The sequence below is a fragment of the Bombyx mori genome, chromosome 15 (genome assembly GCF_030269925.1).
Source record: "Bombyx mori chromosome 15, ASM3026992v2".
Lineage (NCBI taxonomy): Eukaryota > Metazoa > Arthropoda > Insecta > Lepidoptera > Bombycidae > Bombyx > Bombyx mori.
In genome coordinates, this window is record NC_085121.1 from 1,497,240 (window position 1) to 1,521,235 (window position 23,996).

The 23,996-nt window shown below is 36.9% G+C and overlaps 1 protein-coding gene across 2 annotated transcripts; it reads right to left on the minus strand.

Moving 5' to 3' along the window:
- Window positions 1-7,230: 7,230 nt before the first annotated feature.
- LOC101736188 (uncharacterized) lies at window positions 7,231-23,947 on the minus strand. Of its 2 annotated transcripts, none has more exons than XM_021349636.3 (7): window positions 23,804-23,947; window positions 19,981-20,130; window positions 19,369-19,454; window positions 14,887-14,967; window positions 14,081-14,208; window positions 13,286-13,381; window positions 7,231-9,679 (listed from the first exon to the last, which is right to left on the minus strand). In XM_021349636.3, the coding sequence occupies exons 1-7, from the start codon at window positions 23,804-23,806 to the stop codon at window positions 9,213-9,215; spliced, it is 1,011 nt and encodes a 336-aa protein (XP_021205311.1). In that variant the 5' UTR covers window positions 23,807-23,947; the 3' UTR covers window positions 7,231-9,212. The 2 variants fall into 2 exon arrangements, with proteins under 2 accessions (XP_021205311.1, XP_004928681.1); XM_004928624.5 differs by lacking the exon at window positions 23,804-23,947 and adding an exon at window positions 22,762-23,132.
- Between the last annotated feature and the right edge of the window lie 49 nt (window positions 23,948-23,996).

Genomic DNA, 23,996 nt, shown 5'->3' on the forward strand with positions numbered 1-23,996 from the left:
ATGGTAATACCAGCTGTAAAGATGTCATGAGAACTCAAGAATTTTCACTATCATGGCAATACCAGCTAAAAATCTCTCACGAGAATTAGGATATGGTTTTGATAAAAAATAATTTAACATCATGGCTAGAAAAAGGTATACGTCCTCTTAATAACAATGCTTAAAAACATATTTATTTCCCATACTAATTAAAAATTTTACTGCTATTATAATCTTTTTTATCATCCCACTCTAGTCTAAGAATCGATTATAACATTAACATTAGTCTTCCCTTTTGTTGATTCTGAATATTACGGTTTTACATAACAATAAAACCGATATTATGTGCCGAGAAGGAAAACATACAGCATTGTATTATGAAGAAGCAGTGTGTACTTAGCTTAGATTCCTTGTCTATGTCCAACCATAGACCGTCAATTTAGTTCCATCTTTAGCCGCTAGGTGCTGCCAGCAAGTATAAAGGGAGCGCAGCCATCTTTGATCTTCATAGTCTTCACCAGGAAGAACTTCCTGCAATGCTGTATGTTTTCCTTCTCGGCACATAATATCGGTTTTATTGTTATGTAAAACCGTAATATTGATGTGCCTTTGGAAAACATACAGCATTGTATTATGAAGACGTGTTTGTTATCTGCTGGTGAAATTATTAAGCACAACGCTATGATGAAATAGGTAAAGCCATAATAAAATTATGAAGCGCAATGATAATGTTCATAATTTATATAATTATTAAATCGAAAAAACAGTTGTTAACTTCCACGTTAATTCAATAATTAAAAAATATTTATAAGTTTGTAATAAACATTTTATCTTGTATATACAAGAAAATGTATAAATTGTATAAATGATGTATATACATCATGTAGAAGTAAATGTGTTGAAAAAAAGAATCGTGAGGATCTTTACGAAGCTCTATTATTCGGCAATAATTATTGTAAACGTTTGGATGATTTGCAATTGCCTCTAGAAAGTATTTCGTCCATTGGTTCATTATCAATCCATCTCAGAGGCTACTGCTGATCTACCACTTCTTAGAGATGTGTTGATGCCATTACCTCGTAAGGTTGAACGAAGACCAGTTTCCAATTACAGTACGGGATGCCGCTTTTGTGACAACACACATGGTTAGAAAAAAGTCCTTACGAATCTTACCGGGCATGTCTTTAGTTTCATGTTTAGAAAGCACTTGTGCAGATTATTGACGAAAATGGATTTCAATTTTAGACCCAAAGACTGGTATCAGAAAGATGTTTTTCTCTGTTATCAAAGAAACTGTCTTTAGAAATGTTGAGCAAAGTAAGGTCATTAACTCTGCGTCCCGTAGCCAGCAACATGGTTGTTGGTGTCCTTCAAGCTACATTGAGGCGTGATGTGGTGGCTGGGTTTGAAGAAAACCAGTTTAGAACTATTCTCGGATCTCATGTGAATGGGACTACACTTAGTAAAATTGTAATAAGTAGTTGAATTTTGTTTAGCTATTCCGATGGCTTTTTTAAAATAGCAATTTTTATTAGAGAGCTTGAGAATGTTTGCTGTCCTACATGTATTTCGCCCACAGAAAGTTGACAGCGCTGCTTTATGATGCAGAAGGATTGTTTTATAGGCAAAATTTTTTTTTTTTTTTTGGAAAAGAAGAAAGAATTTGGCAACATCTGCAGACTTAGGATCAATTTTAAAACTGTAGCACCATATGCACCATCTTCTAGTTGCTGGTAAGTATGCTGACAAAGTGGATTGACACCAGCTAATTTTCAACAAATCTTCTCCTGTTTAGACCAGTCATTATTTGTACAACCTCCCCCCCCCCCGCCTTTCTAAGCTTTCAGGGTTAATGTTTAACCTGTGGAGGAGGCAGGTTTTGGATTTCGTGCGAGTTATCTAGCGTTCGGGATCTGAGGGCTTGGAAACCCAAATGCTTTCGCTCAGTCTGGGAACACTACCAGGTAGGTTCCCTAGACACTTGAAGTGAGTCAGTACTTTGGGGAGAAGGTTGAGAGGAGGAATTCTCCATGCTAGTTGCATCCTCTACGGTCTGCTGAAGGTATCCAATCTTGGTCGGCGAATGGGTTTATATCCGGATGACCCCACTTTCGAAAAACTTTTGTGGTCACTTGTGGTAAAAAGTGCCATTTCGCAGGTTGATTTCCTCGTGATAGCCTGTCGGCTATGATGTATCTCCCCGAGAGAAGCTGACAGTTATCTTGAACTTATCGCTTAGGTTAAAAATCGAAAGGTCAACGTTAGTGAAATACTTTCAGATTCATTTTGATTGTCACTACCATTGCAAATAGCTCTTTTGTGGGTGAGCCGTTTCTGTTGTTGAGCTGACCATAGACAGGACGTTAATATTTTGTCTAATTGTAACCCCTACCCATGTCCGAAGCTTCCGTTGCCAGGAAATGGTTGGTTTTGGGTCTCGGCAATGTTTGACATGTGGCTCCGCGTCAGCACTGCATTTGTAACCCCTACACATGTCCGAAGCTTCCGTTGCCAGGAAATGGTTGGTTTTGTGTATCGGCAATGTCTATCATGTGGCTTCGCGTCAGCACTGCATTTAATTGTTAACACATGCATGATGGCCTGTTTTTTACCCCTTTTCTTGAAACTTCGCAAGAAAATTTGCAAGTTAGCATAGATTGATGTAATTCCGTCAGAGTTTGAGCTAGGATGTTGTTGAGTGGCCACTTCGTTTCTCGCAATTTTCCATCGAATCCCTAGACATGTCATCTCTTGAACCAGTGTACTAATTGATTTTTTGTAAGGCTGACTTGGCAGCCCAAATAATCCAAGAGCTTTACAGCTTATGTGGCCTGAAGACTCAACTTGGACTTCTTTTGATGGACCTGGTGGGATTTGCGTAGGTGGGATAACACTCAACATCCCTTTGCACGCAATGTTTCCGCGACCGAGCATGCTATGCAAGCAAAAAAGGTGTATTTGTCTTCATGGACCAAGAAAAAGTCGCGTAGGTAGGTTAACATTTGACTTCCCTATGTACGTAAGGTCTTCGCGACCGAGCATGCTATGGGAGCAAAAACGTTTATTTGTCTTGGTGAAACAAGATCATGTCGTGTAAGTAAGCTAGCACTTCGATTTTGCACGCAATGCCTCCGCGACCGAGCATGCTGTGGAAGCAAAAAGGTGTATTTGTCTTCAAGGACCAAGAGAAAGTCGCGTAGGTACGTTAACATTTGACTTCCCTATGTACGCAGGGTCTCCGCGACCGAGCATGCTATGGGAACAAAAACGTATATTTGTCTTGGTGAAACGAGATTAAGTCGTGTAGGTAAGCTAGCACTCGACTTTGCACGCAATATCTCCGCGACCGAGCGACCGAGCGCCCTATATAATGGAAATTGACATGCCAGCCCAGATAATCCAAAACCTTCACAGCTTCTGCAGCCTGAAGTTTCAACTTGGATTTGTTTTGGTCGACCAAAAGGAAGTCGTCTAGGTAGACTAGCACTCGAGTTCCTTTTGCACGCAAGGTCTCTGCGACCCAGCATGTTATGGAAGCAAAAAAGGTTAATCCAAAAGCTTCACAGCTTCTGCAGCCTGAAGTTTCAACTTGGATTTGTCTTGGTCGACCAAAAAGGAAGTCGTCTAGTAGACACTAGCACTCGAGTTCCCTTTGCACGCAAGGTCTCTGCGACCCGCATGTTATAGAAGCAAAAAGGTGTGGCTCTGAAGCCAGACCGAAGGGTAGGCATGTCATTTCATACTAACTCATAAGAAGGTACCGATTCCTTCCTGGAGGTACTGATACTGGTACCTTGGTACTGATCCTCAAGAAGTATCGACGAAATTTTGCGACTGATACTAGAAAAATATTCCTGAGAAATGTTCAATTCTATCATCCAGTCCCCTGGGTGGAGAAAGTTTGGTACCTAGGTGTCCGAAAACAGTTAGGTGTTTTATCTTTACGACCTTGTTCAACTCTCGAAGATCCAAAATTGGACGTATTGATCCGTCGCTTTTCTTCCGCAGAAAAAAGGTAGTTTTTTTTTTTTTTTTTTTTTTTTTACGGTATTTGGTAACCATACATGGTTTACAAATTATTACAATTTTGGTGGCACTCAGTGCCTCCCGTCGGTGTCTTCAATTGCCCCCCCTCTGGATTGTGCCAGATGTTACAGACTATGATTGTTTATAATGTTTGGCTTACCTTTTGTACGAGATCGTGACAAATAGGATTGTAGCCCTCAGAGGGACTGAATAGATTTCAATTTACTATTATCAAACAAAAATTCCTCAATGAGTGGTGCGTTGGCAACAGGATACTTTGTTAGAGACCACGGAAATTAAACTTTGACGTGTTATTTCTATACATACGGCCCTTTTTTCCGTATACAATTTAAAACGCTTTTTACGGGTAACTTGTACGACGGAGACGATTTGTCAAAGTTTTCAGTAATTATGTTACAAAGATTATTAGTTTAAATCTGTTGTGTTTTTGTCAAAATTTCCGTATTGACAAGATCAATTTGTTTACAACATTTTTCGTTACATTCAATTGTTACACACAGTTGATGCATTATTAGATTTACAACGTCACTGACCTGGTGGGATAACGAGCCGATTCGAAGATCGACCGTTACCTTTGAATCCCGTCGTTTCTTACGCAGAGACTCCTTTTGTTCTTTTTCGCTTGACGAGCTGTTCGAACGCGAGGCGTCTCCATCGCGTCTCGCCTGGACATCTTCCCTCTCGGAAATTATGGAGCTTGACTCAACATCACCTCCAACAGATGACGCGTGATTCATGGCGTCCGATGATAGGATTGGTAAATAATACTCGTAATGATTGCAAAATAACACTCATAGAAACACAAAATAAATATTTTTTGCAATTAATAAGAAGTCGAATAAATATTTGTGGACTTGCGACTTCACAGTACGAAAGTACACAACGCTATGAAGATCAAAGATGGCTGCGCTCCCTTTATACTTGCTGGCAGCACCTAGCGGCTAAAGATGGAACTAAATTGACGGTCTATGGTTGGACATAGACAAGGAATCTAAGCTAAGTACACACTGCTTCTTCATAATACAATGCTGTATGTTTTCCAAAGGCACATCAATATAGAAATCTGATTCCATGATTGCTTTTGTAAATGATCAAGTAATTGTTGAAGTTTTTCGACGAAATATTGAATTCCCTGAAATTTACAACAAAACTGTAAAAAAAAGTATGGATCGGCCATATTTATTTTGTTTTTTATTTTATTTTATTGATTATTATAGTGTACTCGTTTGTTCGGGCGTTGGCGGGGTTTTGTGTTAAACTGATGCCATTCTGTAGTTTTCACTAAAACATTGCAAAAATATGATAAAAAAAATAATCTTAACTATTATTCAACCCTATTGTGATTTTATAGAAATGCGTTGATATAATCTGGGGTAACTTAAGATAAATACGACAAGAAATAACGTATTTATACACTAAAATATAAGGTACAGTTTCCTTTGTACACATTCGCCGCCAATGACTTCAGAGCCTCGCAGTTGAGGGCGCGGCTGTTTTAGAATACACATAAAGACATACTTCATGACGGTGACGTCATGAATGAGTTTGTCAACGCAAAACGCATCATTACAATTAAAAAATAATGATTTGTCATTCGATATCATTTTAGTAACTTTTTTTTCATTACCATAAAACTGAATTGTAGTTCAAGGTTTGGCCAATTTTGCGTTGAGAACCTCAAATATAAGATTTAAGAAGAGCCACCATAAGGCCATCTTGAAATATTCAATAAAATCATATACCAACACCTATTGTTATACCAGTGAATTTTCTGCGCTAACAATTTACTGTAATGTTAGCTACTAGTCCTACAGATGTGGTCCGAAGTGACGAACCGACCAATGGGAGTGCAGCTTTTGATAAAGCGTTGACATCGAAAGCTCCCATCTTGTGATAATCTTGTGCGATCATTGAGAATTGATTAGTCTTGTTTTTATCACTATTGATACAATGTTCATGGATCGTAGTGTATAAAGCTGTTACATGTTTTATAGAAAATGTTTAGTGTAATTAATAAACAACATTTAAAAGCACTTTATTGTTGTTTAAAAGTCACCAAGTACTTGAAAAGAATAGATTTTTAAATTTGTACTTTTGTATAATTATATGGAAGTTTCTGTTAGAACATGGTTTGAATGGATATACTAGCATGTTTAAACAATATTATGAAGAATAGAGACCTTTTATGTCAAACTTGTTAAACTTACCACTATACACGATACAGCGAATCTCTGTCAGACTCCCACAGCCGCGCCCACCGGATTAATGTGATTATAATTTAGATGTAAGTTAGATTGTAAGACATTATTTTATATTCATTTAAAGTTTTATTGTATTATTATGAATAAAGAAAAACTATTCTAATGTTCGAAATTTGCATTGTTTTTTTTAAAGTACATAATATAATAAGTGAACCAGTTCTCGGTCGCGGTCCGCAGTCGAGATGGAGACTTGCACGGGCGCGTCAACGGAAAGCCGACGTCGCGTCGCCTGAAACATCATGGCTTGTTGGATCCCCCGGAACCATTCTCGGTGCTTTAGGCTCTTCAAACTCTGTGTGCTTAGTGCGAGTTTCTTAACGTTCTCGATAGCGTAAAAGTTAACTCAAATTTGTATGCAGTAGGAACAGCACCCCTAGCGGCAAACGTTCCGATATGTAAGAATGAAATGTTTTTTTCTATAGATATTTCCTTGAGAGCACGAGTAGCTGGGCCGAAAATGGCCCATGTCCTTTGAGTTAACTTTTACGCTATCGACAACGTTAAAAAACTCGCGCTGAGCACACCGGTCGCTCGTCCTCGTCGAACTCGTTGGTTATGACGAAGAATTCGACGAGTGAATTAACCCACAAAAGCAGCCTGGATCTTCTCAGTGGGTTGTGATTCCGATCCGGTAATAGATTCTGCGAAGTAGGGCTAGTGCTACCAGATTCTCTCAGGTCGAAACCGTGAAACCATTGCTCACCTACCCGTCGGGGCGTAGCTGGAATAACTCCTTAGGCTACCAATAGGTAGGGATAAAAAAAACGGCGTGTATATCATTCGGATTTTGTGCTCAATTTTAAATTTAAAGGATTACTTCCGAACATCTCAGTTCCGCCCACTGATACTGTCGTTATGGACCAGGACACGTGTGTTCCAATCTTAGGGATCGATACATTTAGTCCAGCAGTCATTGAAGTTCCAGGTTTCAGCCAAAAAACGATTTAAATAAATATAGTTTATTTATAACTAAACACGCGTTACACTATAAACAAATAGTAAGGCACTTCAATACATCACTGATTTTTAATAACCGAAATTAAACTAATAAACAATTTAGGAAAGTTAACATTGTAAATATATATGGTCATGACCGATAACCAATTTAGTCTACGTTAGCTAATACTACAAAACTAAAACAAGAAAACTACACCATTTGGTAATATAAAAAATAAATTCTAATACAGGTACACTACAAACTAAAAGCAACAAGAACTGGACTAGGCACATATACATATATTTTTTTTATATTTCCATAAATAAAACATGGCAGAATTGTTTGACATGTACGAAATAGATTTCACAATGTGGACAGTCTTTGAACACGGCGGTGTGTCGCATGGAGGTACAATCACAGATAAGAAAATTTAAACAAAACAATAACAACAGCATTCATTCAAATAAAGTATCGATGGGTGAAGTAAGGCTATTTGGTTTAAACGACATTTTTGTAACTTTACAGGAGAGCCATTTAAGATTTAAAATTTTGAAAAAATTACATAAGAAAAAACTTCTTCAGCTATTTCAACGCAGTAAACTTAATTGAAGCTCAATTAAAAACATCGAACTGTTGATGCTAATCTATACTAATATTATAAAGAGGAATGATTTGTTTGTTTGTATTGAATAGGCTCCGAAACTACTGAACCGATTTGAAAAATTCTTTCACTGTTTGAAAGCTACACTATTCCCGAGTAACATAGCTTATGATGTTTTTTGAAGAAAAAAAATAGGGATCCTTACTAAAATTCCAATAATGTAACTCAAGGTGTAAAAAATTACCTAAAATATTCTTTACATCGCGTGCCCTACGAAAACTATTGATGATAGAATAAAATAATGTACTACGACTTTGTAGAACACATTAATATTTACAAAAAGTGTCGCGACATATTATTTCTAACTATGATAGTTATGGCGCAATAAGTGTTCTGTTATTTAAAAAAAATAAAACAACGTCAAATATCGTTGAAATTTTTGTTAAAGACCCGAGCGGAGCCGGAATGGGTCGCTAGTACCAAATAAAACGCATTTTTACAAAGATAAATGTCGCTTAAACCAAATAGCCTTTCACCTCTCGATATAATAATATGTCAAATATACAACTACATATAGGCATTTTTTTAAAACAATAATACTTGTCACAGTTACATAACTATTGAGCAAAAATATTTGTTTATAATATTGCTTTTTAGAAATACATCATAAATTCCTTAACTTTGGTATGAGTCGCGTCAAGGCATTATTACACTGTCGTCCCTGTTTACTATAAAGCGCCCTGTAAACGATCAAATTGTTTGTCAAATTATTTGACAGTGTGTTTGACGCGTTTGTCAAACAGTACGTGTTTGACTGGTTTGATGGATATCTTGATTGACGGCGTGTTTGACAAACAAGTTTGAAGGTGTATGGGGGGGTTTGTCAAACAAGATCTCAATCGTTGCTCGACACGACGTCTCGTTACGGCAAGGAGAAAATCGAATCTGCGGGCAAGTTAACAACTTGTTTGACCTTTGATTTGATCGTTTATGCTATCTATATATGTATATAAAAATGAATTGCTGTTCGTTAGTCTCGCTAAAACTCGAGAACGGCTGGACCGATTTTGCTAATTTTGGTCTTGAATTATTTGTTGAAGTCCAGAGAAGGTTTAAAAGGTAGATACATATGAAAATGCTCGGAATTAAATAAAAAGAACAATTTTGTTTTTCCATTGAGTTGTCCTCCGTCGTATGGATTCCTTTTGTTTGTTTTAAGTTTATTTTATACAAAAGTTTAGGTCATTTATTTATCGATTGAGGCACTACGAAGTCTGCCGGGTCAGCTAGTTGTTTGATAAAAACGTAAAGTTTGACAAACAAATTTGATCGTTTACAGGGCGATTAATATTAGCAGTCTGTCCCAACTCTACAGCGAACGGTAGCTTCAGGGATGAACTATCTGTTCGCGACTCTCGGTACTGCTCGACTTGCAGCAAGTCACCGGAGGGGTCTTCTCTCTCGTTTCCTCGTGTGCTTGTTCCTCGCTTACTTTCTCTTTCTTGCAGCACGACGTAGGCTCTTGAACTACAACAATTTCTTTTTTACAACATTTCTCCTCGTGAGGCGGCTCCGACTTGCAACAGCCTGAGCGCTCTTTCACTAGTAGTTTTGTATCTTCTATATTTGAATTGTCTTCTTTTTCACTGTGACATTGGGCTTTTTTCGCTCTGGCAACTTTCGACGGGCATTTCTTGGCGCCGTACTGGCAGGTTACGTTATTTTCGGTACTGGCGCCATCTTGTGACGTGGACGGAAAGTAGTGGGACGGCTGTATGCAAGTGCGAGTCTGGCAGTTGTAGAAGTCCGAATCTGACTCAGAGTGATTCAGGAGAGGTGGAGTCGATGTTTCGGCTGAAAGTAAGAGGAATTGTTTATTTAATAGTTACATAACAATGAGGTGTTAATAAATAAATAAGACATTCGTTTTGATGTCGGTATTATTTAGTAAATAAAAGCATAAGTATTTATATATTAGATGTTGGTTAATGGACACAATTTAATAGACAGAAGTTTGAAAATCAAGTACTCGATCAGGATAATAGATTCATGTGCGTATTAAAATTGAAATTTTAAATACTCTACAGCGAATATACTGAAATACAGAGAAAACGCGGCTTTAGATTAACAATATTTAAATAATAGATTATTTCAATATTATTGCTAGTGCCGCGTCTAGCATGGCGCATTCTAATGCGGCGCGACACTTTCAGAGCTTTCTTATATAAGAATACGAACTTAAGTTGGTACTCCAATACTCCAATATATCCAAGGCCATGATATATTGTTTTAACAGGTGTGTGTCCCATTTGACATCTCTCAGAAAAACTTGAGTAGTCACTATTTCCATAATTCGCCTTTTAGTTTTGAGTTATTCCTTGACAATTATTACAAAAAAGCACTTCAACGATTTTTGGACGATCTTTGACATGAAACGGCCTTAGGGTACCGTGGAGGCATGATATCTATCGGGGCGTTCAACTTGTTAACTTATCTTCTATCTATCTATATACAGTCAAACCTGGATGAGTTCAAGGGAGCACAATCTCATTCTCGCTTATAGAGGTTTCTCACTAATCCGAGTTTCTCGCTAATGATCCCTCTGAATTTCATTTCGCGATTTTCTGGATTCAAACGCATCCACTATTTTAAGTTTATCACTTAATGACAGTACTTAATTTTCCGTTTTTACATGATGCAGAACAGAACTTTCCTTTGCAATTGATTAACGATAAACTGAGTAAGTCCGACAAACAGGACGGTACACAGGCACACGTGTCCATTCGAAAAGAATGCGATAAAATAACAACGTTATTTAGTTCCACGAAATAGAATAGGTTCAATATTGACGAGAAAAAAATACAAAAACAATGGTAGGAAGTTCCACGGAAGTTAAGAAGGAGTCATAAAATAGCAGATGTTAAATTTGTAATTTGTTTTGTCATTTGTTCCTCCTAAATAATATAAATAAAGAAAGCTCGACTGTCGCTAATAGAGGTATTGATAAATAGCAGTCTCACTTACGGAGGTCCATGAGGGAAAAACGACTCTCTCTTACACAGGTTTCTGTTTCCCGCTAATAGAGGTTTTGGGAGCTTAAAATGACGGGTTCTGGATATTACTCTCATTAGAGAGTTTTCTCACTTATCCAGGTTTGACTGTATATAAAAATGAACTGCTGTTCCTTAGTCTCGCTAAAACTCGAGAACGGCTGGACCGATTTGGCTAATTTTGGTCTTGAATTATTTGTGGAAGTCCAGAGAAGGTTTAAAAGGCAGATAAATGAATGAAAATGCTCGGAATTAAATAAAAATAACAATTTTATTTTTCCTTTGATGGGTTCCCCGTCTGGCGGATTCCTTTTGTTTATTTTAAGTTTATTTTATACAAAAGTTTAGGTCTTTTATTTATCGATTGAGGCACTACGAAGTCTGCCGGGTCAGCTAGTTTCAAATAAAGCTATTGTACTAAGGTTAGCTGCCGGCGACAGTACGGTTTACCTTTCGAGGTCATTAAACATATTTACGGGAAAATCCTCCATTACTGGTATTGGTCCCGCATTAGAATAATGGTTACCCTTTACTACGAGCGTCAACGAATAATGGCACGAAACAAGACTAGAATAACAAAAATATAACGTACATTAATTGAGAATCTAAGCCAGTCGTGTCAATGATAAGACTTCCTATAGCTACATGCTAGCCTGGTACTTAACTTGGGTCAAAACATTAATTACTAAAAAATAAACGAATTCACAAAAAAAAAAAAAAACACTCCAAAGCTAGAAACTCAAATGACAATAGGACATATAGCTACATGCGATTCTAGCACTTTTAACTACGAAAAATCACTAGTTTGTTACTACCAACAAAGCTATTTCTAAAGTAATACAAAATACCAAATACCTACACAATACATTTTATTCAAAATCATAATCTTCAACACTAGAAACTTTAATGTTATAAACGATACGACCTCCTACAGCTACATGCTACCCTGGTACATCTGATGTAGTCACAATCACTATTTAGTTACAGAGAGAGAAAAAAGATATATTTCTAAGTTTAAAACAAAAGCAAACTAATTCACTCAAAAAAGACTGCACTATGAAAAACTTTAAAAAAATCATCACTAGTTAGTTACTGAAGGAGAAAAAAAAACAATTTCTAAATAAAAAAAAGAAAACTAAAAAAAAGACTGCACTATGAAAAACTAAAAAAAAAATCGAAATTAAAAAATTGCGGTGTTGAACAAGAGAGACCTCCTACGGCACCTTGCTAGCCTAGTAGCTTCCCGGCGGGTAGGCGTCGCTCGAGAGCGTCGTGTCTGTCTGCTGCAATTCGAGGCCGTCCAGCTCCTTGCAGAGCTTTCCCTCGCAGACCTCCCACGTGCATTTCTCGGTGTTACACCGGTCTTGTATGGGGAAACATTCCGTTTATTTATTCAATAGACCAGCAAAGCGGTACAAGCCTCTGAACGAATGAGGTGTTTTTTTTAAATACATGCTATTATAAAAAAAACGCATATTATTTTGCATCATGAATTGAATAGATTTTGCTAGAAATACAGTCATTTTTTTGTTTTTTTTTTACTTAACCTCCGAGCCCGTTTCCCCGATAATTAAAATCCTCCGAAATCTAATAAACTTGTATTTGGTCGCTGCAATGTACAACAACAGACTTTTTTTTAAGTCCTTAGTAAATCGCTGTTACAAGAGGACTGACTCACAAAATATCAATAAAAATGGGAGCTCGAAGATGACACCTTGCCCCTACATAGGAAATAACAATAACTGAACCTATGAGGATCCCGTGAAGAAGTGGCGTGTGGGATATGTGGGACTCTATGGCCGAAGATTAGTTAGGTTTTTTTGTTGCCCTAGCAGGCAGACGAGCATACGGCCCACCTGATAGTAAGTGGTTACCGTCGCTCATGGACGTCAGCAATGCCAGGGGCAGAGCCAAGCCGCTGCCTACCGCTTAATACTCTCCACAAGCCTCGTTTGAAGGTGAATTTGCGTGTGTTCCAAAGTTTCTAAAACCTCCCCCGCAGTAAAAACCTCAAACTGTGAGGTAATTTAGTATCGATTCAACCAGCCCTCAGTCATGTCAGTATATATAATTCAAACATATATGTCTATTTATACATAGTGTTGTGTTATTTGTTTCCAATTGAATCTATTACTATATTTTCTCAATGTAAAGCAAAACAAAACCCCATTCTAGCAAAAATCCTCTTTAGTCAGAGCGCTTGTCTACAGCCGTTAGTTAATATTTCTGTATAATGTTAAGTTTTTATTCATAAAATGTTTTTCCATATTAGCCCATAGCTCCATAGCTTTATTCAATATGCTTTAAAACAGCTAAAAAGAAAATCATGCATAAGAAAGATTTAAATTGAAACTAATTTCATTTCATTAATGTATTCTTGTATAAGCTCTCATAGGTAATGATTTCATACCTGTATCGTCACATTCCGGTGTACATATAACCACTCTCTTCGTTCTGTGGCATTGCATCTGTAGTCGTGTTAATTTCGGGCCGAATAAAAAGTATCCTGTGACGAAAAATAATCATTAATTGTCTATGACGTTATTTATTAAACTTGGCATTGTCTGTGGTTTTTTCTCAAATGCTTCGTAAGTATTGAGTGGCGCCATTCCCATTTTAACGTGGTAGGTAGGTGAGCTGTGAGTTCGGTCACCCATAAATACATAAAATTAATAAAAAATCAACTTAGCATGTCACTTTAGAGGTCCGCCAAGGTCTCAGTATAGTTACAACGGCTGCCCCGCCCTTCAAACCGAAACGCATTAGTGCTTCACGGCAGAAATAGGCAGGGCGGTGGTACCTACCCGCGACACAAGACGTCCTACCACCAGTAATTATACAAATTATAAATTTGCGGTTTTGATTTTTATTAAACGATGTCATTCCTTCACCGTGGAAGTCAATCGTGAACATTTGTTAAGTACGTATTTCAATAGAAAAATTGGTACCCGCCTACAGGATTCGAACACCGTTGCATCGCTAGGTACGAACGCACCGGACGTCTTATCCTTTAGGCCACGACGACTTTTCTACTGATGTATTAAGTACCAGTCGATGCCGATATTTTTATACTAAGATATTATTACAAAATTGATCTGTAAATTATAGACTACAGACCAAAGATTATGACGATGATGAAGTAAACACGTAGGTATCCACTACTGGGAAGTTTTTTTTTACGATATAGCTAAATCAGACTACGTACCGAGCATCATTCCGAAAACGACGGCTAGCAACAGATGCACATTGTACACCATGACCGCTAACATGAGCAGGTAGCCGACCACGTTGTGCGCCAGGAACACGACCGACTGGTGCGCGTTCACCAACGCCCTGACAATATGCGGCCAGTTAAAACCTATGATAACCCCAAACAAGCGAGAGCCTATAAGAAACGTTCGATTTCGCTATACATTGCTGATTCGTGATAAACTAATTTAACCCTTTCATCTCGATTCGTCGATAGATCGACTCTATCAATGCGTATAAAGTGTCGGAATACCGACTACTTGCGCGGTTTCATACGACGGACATCTTTTAGCGCGCGCAAATGTATAACGTTTTCAAGCATATATTTTTCAAAAATCCTTTAGCAATTTCTGCAAAATATGTTAAAATAAGCTCAGCACTCAAAAAAGGTTAATAAGCTATTCAGAAAGAAAAACAGGTGTATGCGTGTTTCCTCGATCAGTCAAAAGCTTTCGACTCGATTAAATACAACATAGGTTTTTTTTGTTGCTTAGATGTGTGGACGAGCTCACAGCCCACCTGGTAATAAGTGGTTACCGGAGCCCATAGACATCTACAACTTAAATGCCGCCATCCACCTTGAGATATGAGTTCTAAGGTCTCAGTATAGTTACAACGGCTGCCCCACCCTTCAAACCGAAACTCATTACTACTTCACGGTAGATGTAGGCGGGGTGGTGGTACCTACCCGTGCGGGCTTACAAGACGTCCTAACCAGTAGGTGCTAAGCAAAAAAATAATATTCCTAACATAAATACTCACCTCACTTTAATTAGCCCCCATCTGCTGACCTGCGCTGTGGTGGTGTTACGGCTAGTTGTCGGCTCCATGGCCCCTCGCTCTCTACAGTCAATTATTTTAATATTTATTACGTTTGTAGTCTTAAATCAACATCGGTCTTTTTTACCGTCGTAGTCTTTACAATCAACATCCGTCTTTTTTTTTCCTTCCTACACTGATAGCCTTGACAGTATATTTGAGCGTAACCTTAACTAGTAGGTGAGCTCACGGGGCTCAAACCTGACGACGTTGCTAACACGACGGACCATAGCAAGAGCCGTGCTTCGCAGAATCTACCACCGGATCGGAAACGCGACCCACTGAGAAGATCCGGCGAGAAACTCAGTGGGCTGTGACTGAAGGAACATCTGTCGATATCCGTCCACTGCACTAGAAGAAAGTGCTTTTTACAACAATTTTACAAGCACGAGTACGTTGCAAATGACCCAAGTCACTGAATCGCAGTTATTCATACTTCTTAGAAGCCTTAAATACGCCCAACGAACATCGGCTCGGTAGATATAGTCAGACATTCCTGAGACGATATAAAAAAAATGCCTCATAATTTATACTTTAAGCAAATAACAATTCAAATGTATTTCAGATAAAGATGAATAGTCAGTCTCCCAAAATTTTGTGAGACTGTTCTCGTCATCATTAAGCTCATCGTTCGCACCACAGATAATACGTTCGCACGGTGTTGCCAGTTATTGAAATACATTAACGAAATAAATGGCGCGCTACATTGTTAGACTTGTAGTAAAATTCCATAGACACAGCCCACTGAGTTTCTCGACGGATCTTCTCAGTGGGTCGCGTTTCCGATCCGGTGGTAGATTCTACGCAGCACTGCTCTTGCTAGGTTCAGTGTTAGCATCATTTCGGTTTGAGCCCCGTGAGCTCACCTACTAGTTAAGGTTACGCTGAAATAGCCTCTCAAGGTTATCAGCTTAGGTAGGAAAAAAAAAAGAGTGAAATTCTTATTAGTGTGGTTGAATATATAATCGGTATCCTTTCTCTTAAAGACGAAAAGTCGAAAGCATCCTTAATACCAGATATAAATCAGGTAGACTGGTAGGCAATAACAAAATGAACATAAATATTCATATACCATTTATAATTGAAAATTTATAAAGTTTTGGTTCGGTTTTCGCGTATTGTAGGCATAATTAACGGTACGCAGCGGCTTGACCCTGACCCGGCATTGCTGACGACCACCAGCGACGGTAACCACTCACTATCAGGTGGGCCGTATGCTCGTCTACCTACAAGAGCAATATAATAAATTGAAACTATTTTTCAGGTTTAATCTTGCTCTTATTATTTCCGACGTTTATTACAGTTCTGATGCGACATTTGAATATTTTGTTACTACCGTCTGTTTTTGAATAAAAGATTTTCTTGCCTTAAATTACATTATTGTGTAAAAATAATATAATATAATATTAAAATGCGGCAAATATCACACGATCTTAATCATGTATGATCAGAACTATGGCTCGATAAACAACTAATGTGATCTTTTATTACAATAATAATTACTTATTTTATTTCAACAATAAACATAATAATATACTTGTGTAGTTCAAGCGAAAAATTCACTATTTATTACAGATCAACTATAAAGATAGAGTTGATGATATGATTGTTATCGTAGATTGAGTTACGCTCAATTTGATTTCAAAAATTGTGGACGTAATCATTTCAAAAGAAAAAATCCTTAACATGAGCCTCATCCTTGGGCAAAGCTTCAAATGATATGGATGTTTTTTATAGTTATTGCTTTGATCATAGTTTGCAAAGTCGTAAATAATACTGAATTTCCTAGTTGTAGACTTATAAGAAATCAAAGTAGAATCGATTTGCAAACGACAAAACCGAATGTTTTAAATGCAGTTTTAAATTTTCCGCGCATTAGTTTACCGTTTTTGAAGCTTTCGTGATTTAAGCTTGTGACGAACTCGTAATGTCATTTTAATGAACAATATTTTAAATTATAAGCCTTATTTATCAATAAAATTTAAATTCTATGCTATTCGGGACATGTAAGCAATAAAAAAAAAAAAAATCTGTTAACCTCTGTCGGTGAACACGGCAAAGATAAACTAAAAATAGCGCTCGGATATTAATTTTCTCTACATGTGTCAAACAAAAGTAATAAATCTCTTTTCTGTGTACACTTTCCCATATGCCATATTTTAGTTTACTCTGATTTTAAGCTAGACTAGTTAGGATTTTGTACACAGGAGAAACTTATAACGCAGATTAAACCTGTAACACAGGATAAATTCTTAAATTTACTGACGTCGAATGTGTATCGTTTGTTTAATAACTCAATTAACTTTTACTACGTATTTTGAACAGCCGTGGCATGAACTAGTTCGATTAGTAAAAGTGTATGGGCGCGAACGGCCATGACCGCTATTAATATTATAAAGGATGTAAGCTGTGGGGCAATGACATTCCAATATAATTAAGGTTCGAAATACCGCCTCAAGGGCATTGAGACGTAATGTCCGACATAAACAAAACTGTAACCAACCTTAAATCATGTATTTAAGGTTTTTTTTACCCTACCTAAGCTGGTAAGCCTTGAGAGGCTATGCCAGCGTAATCGAACGAGTAGGTGAGCTCTCGCGGCGCAAACCTGACGACGTTGCTAACACTAGCCCTAGCAAGAGCAGTGCTTCGCTGAATCTACCACCGGATCGGAAATGCGACTCACTGAGAAAATCAGACTATAAACTCAGTGGGCTGTGTCTATAGGTTAATTTACTCACTGAACCCTGAGTCGCAAGCTTCGACGTGAACGGTGACCGGTGCTTGAGGTAATTGCATAGATTTGAACCATTTCGTCTGATGTTCAGTAGTCAAACAGTTGAAAGTCTCCTACCAACTGGAGGAATGAGGTCGCTCTGTGTTACTAACGCACTGAACTAAACGAGTCCGCCCAACCTAGTTTCGTTTCAAACTTTCACAAAACTAATAGAATTACAATTTTTCCGTGCATTATACCAAGTTCCGGACAACGCCCGATCTAGAATAAATTAAACCGACTGACCTCGATGTAATGTATCGAATAAAGTTAATAAAAAACAAAAGGTTTAGCTTTAAAATACATATATTATGTATAATACTTTTACTTTTTAACTATGATTGACTCGATAGTACAGTAGTTAGCGACCTCTAACTGTTGCGCCGATGATCGTGGGTTCAATTCCCGCATCGGGCAAACAAAATTTTGATAAACATGTTTGTTTGCTCTTTGTCTGGATGATTATTATCTATATGTATATGTATTTATTTAAACGTAAATATGTATGTCAGCCTCTGATACCCATAACACAGGGAATACTAATTTGGGACCGGACGACCGTGCGTAATTTGTTCCCAGTTATTTATTTGATTACTAGAGGTCCCGCAGTAGTCGAAATTCGACTATAATCAATTGGAATTGTAAGTTTGTACACTATTATGATTGTATTTTAAACTTCTATAATCGCAAATTTCGCCAAGACTACACTATAAAAAATATTAACAAAGACAAACAATGTTTAATCTATTCTCAATTTGACCACAGACGTCAAGAACAAAAGTTTGACAATAAATAGTATGACGCATGCGTGTGTGCGTCAAATACATGGTATGTAGTGTGTGTGATGTTTTTTTTATTGATTTAATGTATCTTTTATGCATTATTTAAAAAAAATATTAGCATTGTGTACTTCTTCTCTATATTCTCTATAAGTGTGGAAAATTTCATACTCCTCCGTCCGCGGAATTTTCGTAAAAAGGGATACAAAGTTTTTGCTTCACGTATTAATATATAGATAACTCATTATGATAACCAAATATAGACCTTTTTTAATTTCACACGTTTTTTTTCATTAAACTATTTTTTGACAACCAATGCGATGTGGTTACTGTAGCCCATAGATACCGCAATTGTGATAGTGTGTTTTTAATGCTCTCGATAGCGTAAAAGTGAACTTAAATTTGTATGGAGTTGGAACGTTTGCCTAAGTTTGCCGGTAGGGGCGCTGTTCCAACTCCATACTTTGAGTTAACTTTTACGCTATCGAGAACGTTAAAAAACTCGCACTAAGCACACAGAACACAATCTCTCAATTCGATAACGAGATCACAATAGTATTCTATACGAAAACCAAACGTACCTGAAGCTAATAAAACGCAATTTTGCATGGTCATTTTTTCCCCCCTACCTATTCGCTGGCAGCCTAAGGGGCTATTCCAACTACAATCGGACGGATGGGTGAGCTCATGGACTCAACCTAAGAGAATTTGCTAACACTAGACCTAGCAAGGGGAGTGCTTCGCAGAATCTATCCCCGGATCGAAATCGCGACCCACTTAGAATACCCGGCGCGAAACTCACTGGACTGCATATTCGTCAGAAATCTAACGCCGTTTTGATCGGGAGTATCTATTGTTAAATAGAATTACCTGTCGCAAAGAAGGTTTCGTCTTTCATCCGATCTATATGGGTACAGTTTGTTGTGTGCCTCGCGCTGCACTTTGGCTAGGTAAACCTGAAATATTTGAAACACTATAAAACTTTTGACTTATTGAAATTAACACGAATTAAATCCTAAATTCTCGGACGACTTCCCTGTCGTCAATTCATTTAACTTTCCTTACTTAATAAATTAAGCGAAAGTGGCCATATTCATATAATTTTATTTTGAAATTAGTTCAATATGAACGGCTAGTTCAATAATCTTTGATATTAAATTTCACACTCTGGCGTTTCATTACAATGTATTCGCTTACTAAGAGGGACTTACTGGTGGTAGGACCTCTTGTGAGTCCGCGCGGGTAGGTACCACCACCCTGCCTATTTCTGCCGTGAAGCAGCAATGCGTTTCGGCTTGAAGGGTAGGGCAGCCGTTGTAACTATACTTGAGACCTTAGAACTTATATCTCAAGATGGGTGGCGCATTTACGTTTTAGATGTCTATGGGCTCCAGTAACCACTTAACACAAGGTGGGCTGTGAGCTCGTCCACCCATCTAAACAATAAAAAAAAAAGACAAGATCTAAAAGCTTTGTCCGTACCTTGGAACCTTCGAACAGGAGTGCCACAAAGAACAGCGCGATCCAGGTTAGGGCGAACGCCCACCGCGTGCTGATGATTAGGCCGGAGAACAGGAAGTCTCCGAGGTCGTAACCGAACCACATCCACATGTGCATCTTAGCGGTTTTTCTCTAGAGTAATCAGTGAGAGGTGTTCACTTTTTTTAAAGTTGTTTCCGCCGTAGCTTTACAGCGTAGCCTACACTTTATATCGCCGAAGCGGAGACCCTTGCTGGGTATCAGAATGAAAGATAGCCAGGGTTCAAATTAAGTACTAATATTAAGAAAAAAAAAGACTCACAAACCCTAAGAAATAAAGTGGGTGTTTTTTTTTACCTAAGCAGATTGCCTTGAGAAGCTATTTCACGGGGCTCAAACCGGAATGATGCTAACACATGCCTAGCAAGAGCAATGCTTCGCAGAATCGGAAACGCGACCCACTGAAAAGATCCGGCGAGAAACTCAGTGGGCTGTGTCTATGGATCAATTCGCTCGTCGAGCCCTTCGTCGCAAGCGACGGGTTCGACGAGGACGGTGACCGGCGCTTGTGGTATCTAAAAGCACCGTTAATTGATCGGGAGGATCCGTAATGAGTGGGTGTACTATGATGATGATGATGATGGATGGGAAAATGGTATTTGAAAGCCAACTTCATATTTTTTACTATAGTCGAACAGTAATTTATTCTAACTTCATTCTACTCAACTGGTGAAGCAGTGAACAGCAACCCTGACTGCTGGTCATGGCTCGATTCACACTTTGAGCAAACATTCATGTGATGAACAATTTTGTTGTCTGGGTCACTGGGTGTTGATACACATTTTTAATTTATATATTATATTGATATAATTATACATCAGTTTTCGATATCCATAGTACATAATTGGAAATCATATTTTGAGACTGATGAATTTGTGAGATTTTAAAGAAATAATGATAAAATTCATTTAAAACAGAAGAAGTATCTCAGAAAATTTTGAAGCTTTATTGTTTGTTTGATTTGTATTAGAACACACTACTCAGTTCTTTAATAGAGCTCTATAAGTTTTGCGTGTTTCTTGTTCTAAATTCTTATAATTTAATAAAATTTCTAAATAAATAAGATACCTTAAATCTAAGATGCAATTAGACATAAAGCACCCAGTTCTTCAAATGTTTACTTAAGTAAATATGTACATCAGAGTTGTATATTTCAATGTCAATGTAAATTTACCCTTTAAATAAGCAAATCAGACTCTAGCGGCTATTGCGTGTGTGTGCACAGATAGCAAATCCAAAATAATTCAAATCAGATTTTTTTTTAAAAAGGTTATCTATTTTACTTAAATCAATATGAGGATTTTTTATTATTATTTTTAAGTACCATAGGAGAAATATGGGTAATATTTTCACTTAATAGCAAATTTTGTTTAAAAATACTGAATCACACTAAAATCACTTACAGTAGTTCTCAAGCAGCTGAATGATAGTATTAAGCCTTGTATTATACTATTTTTAGTTTATAGAATCTAATTTAAAACAATACTGGGAACAATGGACAGTTATCTTTCATAAAATGTTGACCAAATTTTGTATACTAATCACAGGCCATTGTGATTGATATGATTCATGTGATTGTCTTGTCAATTCTTCAGTTTGAATTTATTTTTAATACAGCCATAGGTAAACATGGATGCATTCAGTTTACCAATAGTCTTTAACATCAGCAATATTTGCAGAACTTAGAATAAACCATTTATTGCATGTCAGCAGAGTTTCCTAGCACTCTCCTAGCTGTTTCAGCCACTATCAACATAATGTGAGGAGAGGATAGAGTGGCTATTCTTCCAATGCTATGAAGTCATTCAGAATCAGGATTTTTAAATTAACCAAGATTATAAAATGGAATGCCATGATTTTTTGGTTAATAAAGACTAAGAAAACCACCAATTACAAAACAAAACAAAAATTGGGGCCACTCTTACATAAACTCATACTGGGTGATTTGAGTATTGTATATTTATGGATTGATTTTTAAATTCCAGTATGTTTATACTTAAATTTTAAATAGTTTATTTTTATATTGAATGTGAAAATTATGTTTATAGTAGCGCTCAATGTTTTAAAATTTAAACTAATATATGTGTAATATGAACTGGGATGTACCATTTGGGTCCTTTGTGTTATATTCTATTTTAGGCTTCAACTTCTCAATATATACTAGTTTTTAAAGTAGGGCTTTATGTTTTGCTTTATATATTTTATAATCGTATTTCTATGAATAAATTAGAGCCTGTTAAGCTAAATCTTCATAAGTAAATATTATCAAATAGGAGAAATTCTAGTGGATCTGGTGAAGTGAATATTTGTTGGTTTAATTACATAATTAAGAAATAATTATTCACATTAGTCATTACTTTGTAAGTAGGAAAAATCCTTAATGTTCTTAATTCACAATTTTATTAAGTGAAGCACTAGTATAGTTTAGCGGTGGGCAGCGGCTTGAATCTGCCCCTGGCATTTCTGAAGTCCATGGGCGACGGTAACCACTCACCATCAGGTGGGCCGTATGCTCGTCTGCCTACAAGGGCAATAAAAATAAAACTAGTATAGAACATTGTAACTAAAATAAGACTGGCATATGAATACCAAGTTTTTGTAAGTTTAAAAAAAAAAAAATTATGCATTTTTGTTTAAGCGCTTTAAAATACAGGTATCAATAAGGACTCTAGTTCATTACATTCAAAATAATTTTAAATATGATTCAGTGTTCGTAGCACTTACCTACTACTTATCAATTAAACTGTATTGTCCACTTCAAATTGCTGCGTTCCATTTCTATTTACCAAATGCAATTTTCATATCGTTCGACACCAACAACGTTATCTAACTCATTGATAATTTTAAAAATAAAAGTAAATAACTTTATCATAACAGGCGCGCTCTTATCTTTTGAAACTTAATTTTTTTCACCCACTTTTGGGTCAGCTACAAATATTGCATCTGACTATAAATTATGATTTTAAATTGTATACCAAATTAAAGCCTAACTGACGAGTCTGAGAGCAATTTCTAATTAATACAAAATACAAATCATACAAATGAATTGTCAAATAGACAAGTCTGTTAATAAATACTAGACTAAAATACTATGGATCATTATGGATGTGTGTACCTAGTACGCAAGTATTGTCTAGTACTATACTACTGATCCGTTAATGTATATCCTGGATCTTAATAGTTTTATTAAATAATATCATGTCCAACGCTTAAACGACGCCAGTCCAATCCGTAATAACTTTGTAGGCTTATAGTTTCGGACAGATATTGTCCAGCCGAGCGGAACAGATAAATCAAACAAACAAAACCAAAGCTTTTCGAATTATTCTGAATAGTTGAAGAACCGTTTCGAAATAAACAATTCGGCTTAATATTTCCACGTGAGTTCATTCATACTTTAGTCTATATATGAAAACTATTCAGCAGTAGGCGAGCTGTATCCCATCTACTGATATAGATTTTAAAATTGCTTCAGCATAAGGCAATCAAAAATAAAACGGTTACAACTTGATGATTTCATAATTAAATCATTATGGTTACCGGAATTGTGGATTAAAAGACTTAAGATTTACTGACGTGTCCGACGGACTGAGGAACTAGTAAATAAAGCTTAACCTTGAGAGACGACTAACCAGACCGCCATTAATAATGCACAGGGTAAATAATAGTACCAGAATATGTTGAGGAAATCAGTTCAGTCTATTCCATTTACATAATCTATGCATGTCTAGGACCCAATCCAATTTAAAAAAAATCTAATACTAACCATAGATTTAGACACGTAACCTACTCCCAACCTGAGTTCTGAGTTTCTGAGTGAAATGAAATTGACATCTGACTTTTGCTAACATGAAAGAAAAAGCATTGTGTGAATTAACGTTGTAGGTACTTATTAACTCCATGGAATTAACATAATATATTAAGTGTATTATCTACGGTTCATGGAACAGACAAGGCTT

What these genes read in the sequence shown, in the direction of transcription:
- LOC101736188 (XM_021349636.3), bottom strand. An exon ending in TGGGGGCTAATTAAAGTGAG is followed by an intron (nt 14,209 to 14,886) that starts GTGAGTATTTAT and finishes GCATATTGTCAG; the next exon opens with GGCGTTGGTGAACGCGCACC. An exon ending in CGTTTTCGGAATGATGCTCG is followed by an intron (nt 13,382 to 14,080) that starts GTACGTAGTCTG and finishes TTTTCGTCACAG; the next exon opens with GATACTTTTTATTCGGCCCG.